At 33.6% G+C, this 9,786-nt stretch overlaps 1 protein-coding gene across 1 annotated transcript; it reads left to right on the top strand.

Annotated features, from left to right (window-relative positions):
- The first annotated feature begins 499 nt into the window (after nt 1–499).
- LOC132309594 (ankyrin repeat-containing protein ITN1-like) lies at nt 500–9,786 on the top strand. Its single transcript, XM_059807885.1, has 2 exons — nt 500–1,000; nt 9,463–9,786. The coding sequence occupies exons 1-2, from the start codon at nt 500–502 to the stop codon at nt 9,784–9,786; spliced, it is 825 nt and encodes a 274-aa protein (XP_059663868.1).

Raw genomic sequence — 9,786 nt, 5'->3', positions numbered from 1 at the left:
GCCGAGAGACAGTAGAACTTCATGATCCTATTTACTTGGACTAAAGAAGCCAGTTTTCGTCGAGCTATCGACGTTAAACTTAGCATGTTGTCGAACTATCGACGTTAAACTTAACATTTGTGTGTTGTACCATAGTTTTGTTTTTATTTCTAGTTTTTAATCTTTGTTTGTGCTTTAATTTTTTTTTTAATAGGTTTTAGTTAATTTTCATGATTATTTTATTTTTAGTTTAGTTTAGGTTTAGGTTAAATAAGAAAAATAAAATAAAAATTGAAAAATAAAAAATTACAAAAATTTGTCACAATAACCCTTGTTTTATATTTTTTAATGGAATGGAGATGTGGCAAATCCTTATTAGGCAAGTCAGCTTGGAGGACGATTCTTGTCTTGATAAGGCAGGACCCAAGCATTACTCTTTTTCATGTATTTCTGAGTTTGATTTGTTGGAAATGAAGATGCATTGGTTTGGAGAGTGCATTTGTTAGAGACGGGGAAGGAAATGCAAAAATATGAATCAGCTAAGAAACTTGCCAGCTTCTTAGTAGAAAAAGATAATACATCATGCAAGAATGCTTATCCTTTAGAAGCTCCGCTGAGTGAGACTCGAAACAATGGAGGGCAATCAATATCATCATCATCATCACAAGATTCCAATATTACTGTAGAGAATGATGGGGAGAAAAGCAATACAGAAACACCATTATTTTTGGCAATTAAAGCTGGCTGCGTGGATATTGTTGAGTTGATACTCAAAGTGTACCCTCAGGCAGTTGAGGGTGTTGATGGCAATGGGTCTACCATTTTACATATAGCGATCAAGCACCGCCAACTATGGGTCTTTGATGTGTTGCACCACGTGGGAATTCCATGGAGGAGGCTTGTTGTGCAGAGAGACAAAGATTTGAATAACATTCTACATATGGTTGGAGAAGACTCTATATTCAAAATAATACAGGGAAACCCCATGGTCCAATTGCATGAAGATTTGATATTGTTTAAGGTAAGTCCCTTCTCTCTCTCTCTCTATATATATATATATATATATATACATATACATATATTGATATAGATAGGGACACTTCTACATTGTCATATATTGATTTGGGCACATACACAAACCCACTCCTTTCTAAATGCGAGAAGGGCAAGGGATCCATATAACTACACTGTTGTGAGTCCACAAGCTCCTCTTATTACTCTATTGGAACTTGAACTCTCAACGTTTCACTTTTAATTCTTGGAATTGAGGGATTTAATTCTCCGTATATTTTTGATTGATTGAAGTGTTGGGATTTATATGCCCTGGCATAGCAAATTCCTGTTTAGATTAAAGTGACATATGTTCCTGACGTTTCTGAAATATTTATGTTTTATACAATTGGTGAATTCAATGTATTATGTTTCAATTCATTATGGAATTGATAGTGTCCATTTGATTACAGGAGATATTTATATATGTATGTGATGGCGATCAATACATGTATATAAATAGTAATCATAAATTGTTCATAGTTGGTAATAATGGATGGACTCATAATTAATTAAGACTTGAACTGGATCCGCGTTAGGTTGAGATATATTGCGAGAGCCGTCGTATGCAATTGCTTCCTATTACCGTCGTGGCATTTAACTCTTAAGTATGAGAAAATTATAGACTCTTTTATTAATTAATAAATATTTTGATTTGTTCGGCGGATACTTCGGGATCCTTAGACCGACACTTTGGGTAGTTGTGTGATTAATAGTTAGAGGGTTATATTTTCAATATTTATATCATTGCTACTTGTATTTATTTTGTATTGGTTATGGTTGATCACAAAGTAAATTCGAAGGCCTTCGTGTGGTTTTAGACAAAATGATTTATTATATATTTATTTATTAAATTATTATTTTTGTCAAACAAATGTTTTATTGTGATCGAGCCAGAAATAATCAATGGTACCAAAATAAATATATTAATTAAGTAGTCGGATTGATGGTTTTATTTATCCGATAACTAATTATGCATAGAGGGGTCAAAGTGCAATATTGACTTAGAGGTTATTTATTATTTAATTGGAGTTCAATTAATTTTTTTTAGTGGGGTAGAAATTAATTTATGAATTAATTGAATTGGGTCCATGGACCGGGCCAATTATTAATTCATTGTAGCCAATAAAATAATAGGCCAAATGGATTCTCACTCATAGCCCAACTTGATATTGAAATCATATTAGATCTGAGACATGTGAATTAGAGACTGAGAAGGATTTGTAGTTTCCTTTTCTTTATCTTTATGTTGCCTATAAATATACATGGTTTATGTATATTTTTGGGGGTGATTTTTATGAGAAGGAAAAAGAAATAAATTTTCTCTCTCTAGAAAATTAGGGTTAGTGTTCTCATCTAATGGAGGCTCCCACAAGCCTAGTTTTCCAAGGTCATTCATGGAGGCTTATGAGTGATTCCTAAAGACAAAACAATTACCAAGAAGATGAAGATCCAAGGAGAAGACATTTTGCTAAGGGATCTACAATAAGTGAGAATATTCACTTTAGAGGAAAGTTTTAAAGGTTTACTTAGACCTTTGATGTAAGTATTTAATCTGTTAATTGAATGATACATCATGTTTTATTTTTGTATAAAACTTGTCTCTATGTGATGAATCAAGATCTATGTATTAAAATCCCTCGAAAAGTTTTTAAAACTTGCACGTTTCCCAACAGTGGTATCAGAGCATGGTTTGATTCATTACTAGAGATCATGATTTTATGAAAATCATCATTCATGGATCCAAATTTATATATGCATATGTATATATTTTTATATGATCATGATGTGTGTATATTTGTGATTGGATGAATGTTGATGAATGTTTGGGCCATGGATGAAGCTTATAGGTTATTAGAATGTAATTTTATCTTTGGATGAATGTAATTAAGGTTTTGATTTATCCGTTTGGAAGTTCAATGATGTAATTTAATTTTTTCCATTGTATTTCAAATTGTAAATTTATTTAAAGCCATGTAATCTTCATCAAAGGATGCTATGTAAGCTTCAAAACGGTCCATGAGGGTTAAATTAGGCTTCAGGAATTTTCTGGGATTTTTTAGAAATTTTTCTGAATTTTTCTGGATTTTTTAGGGCCTAAATTTAATTTTTTTTGGATTTTTATTATTATTTTCGGTGGTTTTCTGGCGAAATTCCGGTGACCGGAGCGCCGCCGGCAGTGACAGGAACATCGGAATGTAGGATGGTAATCCCATGTTTCGCGGTGCACCATCATTTGGTGCAACCGCAGCAAGGGACCGTTGGATGCAGATCATGCGGCTGAAGATGATACAGTGAGGTGCAGCAACATGATGCGCAATGCACCACAAATGGAAACGCGCGTGAAGCTCACGCGCTTACAAAGCCAGGCAGATCTGGCGCGTGCCAGCACGTGAAACGCGCTGGCAACCTTCCACGCGCACATGCCAGCGCGTGGCACACACAGCATTAACACTCCAGCGCGTGTAAGCGCATGACACGCGCTGGGACCTTTCAGGGGTGTGTGCTAGCTCGTGTAAGTCCTTCCAGGTGCGTTCCAAGCGCCGTTTTGCTTCTCCAGGCACGTTCTTGTCTCCTACAGGTGTTTGCAAGCTGATGAAGGACCTTCGCGCAATAATTAGAGCACATAAATGTTAAAAGCTGATTCCATTGGCCGTTTTATTTGCTTTATCTGTCATTTATTTATTTATGTGATGCATGGAATAGATAATTGTTGATTAATTATTATTCATGCATTGGATCCATGATATTTAATTAAATGACTTGATTTATATTAATTAAATTATGAAAATTAATTGGATTTGATTATTAATTAATTTGAGAACACTTATTGGGAAACGAAAAATTATTTTTGTAAATTATTTTTTAAAGTGTGCTTCAAATTAAACATTAGTGAATCATTTAAATGTCCAAATATTTTCTAAATTTAATTGGATTAAAATCAAGACGTTTTGCATGCATTATATCATGTAAATGAATAAATTCAAAACCCTAATTATTAATGATTAAAAATTGAGTGGGAGCGGGGATTTTTATACATTGCCCCATGGCCTTCGTTATTAAAACCATTGTAATTAGATCTTCAAAAATAAGGCCTCACACATGATTTGAAGAGTCTTAATATTACAAGAATGGTTGTCTCATGAAAATAAAAATATTAAATGTTCATTGTAATTAGATTTTTAAAAATAAGGCCCTACGCATGATTTAAAGAGTCTAGATAATAATGACAAGATATTTAATGTTTTATTTTCATTAGAGCATTAATAACGTTATACACTCAATCTAAAATTAATAGTGTTAGCTCCCCAACGGAGTGGTCTACACTAAGTTATTTTCGAAAGGCTAAACATAATTGGGAATCATTTCATATAGATAGACAAGGCATTGTCTTAAGAGATATGGAGATAATGGGATTTGTCCGCCAGTAGTAATAATGAACTTCGCCAACCGAATAAGTTATTGGCGTATTGGTTATCCGATTTTTTATGCAGTGGTTAAAGGATCCACATACTATTTTAATGGAAGTGCTTGCCTAATAGTAAATGAATCTCAACAATAAAAATAATGAACTCCTCTAACAGGATAAGTTATTGACATATTGATTGGTTGATTTATTATGCTACAGAGTTGAGGGACCCGCATTAATTAAAAGGGATTGTTCACCAATAATGATAATGATCTCTTGTGCGATTGAGATTTATTATATTATGTGATTAACAAACTCATTTTGATTTTAAATATGCATGACAGTATTAATAATTCACCTTGCATATTGTATGAATGCATTTATATTCAGATTAATTATGTCTAATCCAGTTTATCTGCTTGCTTGCATATTCAATGTATTTGGACCTCATTTATAATGACTGGAAAATGAACTTAGATATTTTATTCACAACGTAAGGGTACGAAATGTATTTAATACTCTTATACCTAATTCCTTTACTTTAGGATATTTAATGAGATGTTTTGGTGAGATTAGATAGAGGATATGTCTGAGTACTGTGTCAAATTTACATAACATCAAGATAGCCTAAGGAATTCCAGTATGAAATCGAATTTTGGAAAATGATTGTTTATTATTTAAAAATTAGCTGGAGATCAATAGGGCTGACTTGGGTGGTAAGTTTCAAGTTGACATGATTATTGCCTTGTTACCAAACTCGTTCGGTTCTTTCAGAGTAAACTAAATAAAGAATCAGTTTGAGTTCACACTCGCTGATATTCTTATAGAATTGGTAACAAATGAAGGGATAATCAAAAGTATAGGCATTCCTATCAATCTAACCTAGTCTATACCATCTTCTTCTAGGCCCAAGTGGAAGGGCAAAGCAAAGAAGAAGGGTGATACTAGGACTAGGCTAGCACAAAACATGGGTATCCAAATATTTAAAAGGAATAAGGCAGTATATGTTGAGGGCAAATTAAATTATTTCTTTTGCTGCTAACAAAGACACTAAAGGACGAACTGTCTAAGTAATGACGTGGCATAGGAAAATATATATATAATCATTGAGCCATGTTATGTGGTTGTATCTATTAATTCCTGATGGTTAGATTCTGGAGCCACTAAACATTTTTGCAATTCGTTGCAAGGATTTCAGGAATCCAGAAGCCTCGATGATATGGAATATATTTTGTACTTGACCTGATGTCAAGGTTGTAGCTAAGTCAGTGGGAGTATTACATCTGAAATTAGAGAGTATGAGGATATTAGTATTAGAGAACTATTTTTATGCACAGAAGTTAGACGCTGTCTTATTCTTGTTTCACTTGTGGTTTATAAAAACTGTGTTGTTATTTTGTAAAACTGGTTTTATAAAATTGAATAGATATGCGATTGCTTCTGGTGCATTGAAAAATGGTTAATATACTATAATCACAAACTCTTAAGATTTGCAGGATGTAGAAACTAATGTTGCATCTTCTAGATTGAATGTTAAGAGAAAAATTGTTATTCCTGACTCATTGTATTTTTAGTGTCCGTTTTTGGGTTGTAATCAGTCAAAATGAGATTCAAGGATTGGTCAAAGAAGGTTAATTACCTAGTGAGGCAGAAGAGCCTAAACCAAACTTGTGAACCCTGTTTTGAAGGATAGATAACTCTAAGGGCTTAATCAGCCAGATGAAATAGACATAAAGGACAATTGGAGTTGGTACACACTGACACGTGTGGTCTTATGAACATCCAAGCAAGATTACTCACATTTTGGATAAGGTTATCTGATGCAACACAAGTCTTAAACTCTTGGTATATTCTGAGAAGGTTAAGACTGATATGGAGCACATATTAGGTAAACTTATCAAGACACTTTGATCTGATTGAGGATATGAGTATTTCTTGGGATGGTGCTAAGACTATATGGTCAATGAGGGTGTTGTGTACCAGTTTTTCGCAATTGACGCTAAATGCATTTAGGTGTCAAATAGGAATAACAAAGTTCCACTTAATATGGTTAAATCTATGATTAGTTATGCCACATTATCTCTTTCATGTAAGAGTTTAGCGTTAATGACATCGATGCGCATTATGAACTGTATTCCATCTTAGTCTGTCTCAAGGATACCGTTGAGCTGTGTTTTTGACTAAATCTTACTTTGAATCACATGCACATATGGGGTAGTCTTGCACATGTGCGTTTGATATGGATAAGAAAGTTGGAAACAGATCATACGCATGATAGATTTGATAGCTACTCTAAAAGTCACTAGGACAGATTATTTTATGATCTCAATGATAAAAGTTGATTGTTTATACTCACTGTTTATCTATAAGAGAATCATATTATGAATCACATACCTAGTAGCATAGTGTTAGAGAATATGGTATGAGTACCAGATGTACCACATATGAACACACTTAGTATAAAGATTTAGAATTATAGATGAATTCCCTATTGATGCGTCAGCATCATCTAGTACACAGATTCCTTCATCGGTACATTGATGTAGTGGGAGTATAATTATCCAATCCGACAGAATCATGTTTTTAGGTGAGACCGTTATAGACATCCCTGTTAAACATGAGTTAGACCTAGTAAGCTACACGGAAGCGTGAACCGATATGGATAAAGATCGTTTTGGCGAGTTACTATGAAATCAGAGTTGGAATCTATGTATTCTAATAAATTCTGGGATCTTGTAGAACTTTCTAGTAGGGTGATACCTGTGGAAGGCAAGTTAATCTACAAAAAGATACTAGAAGATTTCTTAGTGAATAAATTATGAGTGTGCAAGGGAATGTCATTATTTTTCTGATTCTATATATATTGGTGACATCCTACTCATTTAGAATGATGTGGAAGTTTTGTCATCAATAAAGAGGTAGTTGTTCAATTACTTTTAAATGAAGGATTTTCAAGATGTAAGCTATATTCCTAGGATCAAGCTTTTGCAAGATTAAGTTAAAAGGAAAATAGGTTTATCTTAATAATCCTACATTGATAAAGTTTTGACCAGGTTTGGTATGCATAACTCAAAGAATGAGTTCTTGCTTTATTGATATGGATTGCTCTCTCTAGTAAGTAGATACTATGAGGTTCATGACTTAGTGTATGTTCACTTAATGGAAGGGAAATCAGTTGGTAGATTGTTAAGCAGATTTCAACTGCTGACTTAAATCTGCAGGTGGAATATATTGCAACCTTAAAGGCGGCAAATGAAGCCTATTGGTTTGATCTCACTGATTTAGAGGTTGTGGAGTATACCAACCTGCCTATTGAGCTATGTTGTGACAATAGTGCAGAAGTAGTACAAACCAATGACCCAAGGTTCTATAGAGGAACAAGATACACTGAGAGGAAGTATCATGTTCTACATGATATTGTCCGGCAAGAACATGTACTTGTAGCTAGAACATTGCATTGGAACACAACTTTGTTGATCCATTATCAAAGGTGTCATTGATCAATAATTTTGATCATCATCTGGATAACATTGGAGTTAGGTGCAATTTGAATTGGCTATGAGGGCAAGTGGGAGCTGTTGGGATTTATATGCCTTGGCATAGCAAATTCCTGTTTGGATTAAAGTGACATATGTTCCTGACGTTTCTGAAATATTTATGTTTTATACAATTGGTGAATTTAATGTATTATGTTTCAATTCATTATGGAATTGATAGTGTCCATTTGATTACAAGAGATATTTATATATGTATGTGATGGCGATCAATATATGTATATAAATAGTAATCATAAATTGTTCATAGTCGGTAATAATGGATGGACTCATAATTAATTAAGACTTGAACTGGATCCGCGTTAGGTTGAGATATATTGTGAGAGCCGTCATATGCAATTGCTCCCTATCACCGTCATGGCATTTAACTCTTAAGTATGAGAAAATTATAGACTCTTTTATTAATTAATAAATACTTTGATTTGTTCGGCGGATACTTCGGGATCCTTAGACCGACACTTTGGGTAGTTATGTGATTAATAGTTAAAGGGTTATATTTTCAATATTTGCATCATTGCTACTTGTATTTATTTTGTATTGATTATGGTTGATCACAAAGTAAATTTGAAGGCCTTCGTGTGGTTTTAGACAAAATAATTTATTATATATTTATTTATTAAATTATTATTTTTGTCAAACAAATGTTTTATTGTGATCAAGCCAGAAATAATCAATGGTACCAAAATAAATATATTAATTAAGTAGTCGGATTGATGGCTTTATTTATCCGATAACTAATTATGCATAGAGGGGTCAAAGTGCAATATTGACTTAGAGGTTATTTATTATTTAATTGGAGTTCAATTAATTTCTTTTAGTGGAGTAGAAATTAATTTATGAATTAATTGAATTGGGTCCATGGACCGGGCCAATTATTAATTCATTGTAGCCAATAAAATAATAGGCCCAATGGATTCTCACTCATAGTCCAACTTGATATTGGAATCATATTAGATTTGAGACATGTGAATTAGAGACTGAGAAGGATTTGTAGTTTCCTTTTCTTTATCTTTATGTTGCCTATAAATATACATGGTCTATGTATATTTTTAGGGGTGATTTTAATGAGAAGGAAAAAGGAATAAATTTTCTCTTTCTAGAAAATTAGGGTTAGTGTTCTCATCTAATGGAGGCTCCCACAAGCCTAGTTTTCCAAGGTCATTCATGGAGGCTTATGAGTGATTCCTAAAGGCAAAACAATTACCAAGAAGATGGAGATCCAAGGAGAAGGCATTTTGCTAAGGAATCTACAATAAGTGAGAACATTCACTTTAGAGGAAAATTTTAAAGGTTTACTCAGACCTTTGATGTAAGTATTCAATCTGTTAATTGAATGATACATCATGTTTTATTTTTGCATAAAACTTATCTCTATGTGATGAATCAAGATCTATGTATTAAAATCCCTCGAAAAGTTTTTAAAACTTGCACGTTTCCCAACATGAAGTTTGTGATTGTGTACACGTGTAGATGCAGCGTGTAAACGAACTTTGCTCATCATGTTCCGTGGATTTAAGTTTGTGTCGCAACCGTGAAGGGAAGACTGCTAAAGAAGCATTTGTTAAGAATAAGGAAGATCTTCGCAAGAAATCTATAGAATGGGTGCAATTCTTAATAGAAAGCAGCTCATGGCTTAGTGTGTTTGTCGCCACTGTTGCCTTCGCCGTGGTCCTCACACTTCCAGGAGGTTTAAATCAAGAAACAGGTTTCCCCATTCTTCTCAACCATCCATTCTTTCACGTTTTCATCATCGCTATTGTTTGTCTCAATCTACACATCACCATTTCGCTTTGA

This window comes from Cornus florida, unplaced genomic scaffold, assembly GCF_030987335.1.
Source record: "Cornus florida cultivar Cherokee Brave unplaced genomic scaffold, ASM3098733v1 CherokeeBrave_3.0.0_Hap2_Chr05, whole genome shotgun sequence".
Taxonomy (NCBI): Eukaryota; Viridiplantae; Streptophyta; class Magnoliopsida; order Cornales; family Cornaceae; genus Cornus; species Cornus florida.
This window is presented reverse-complemented; position numbering and strand designations above follow the sequence as displayed.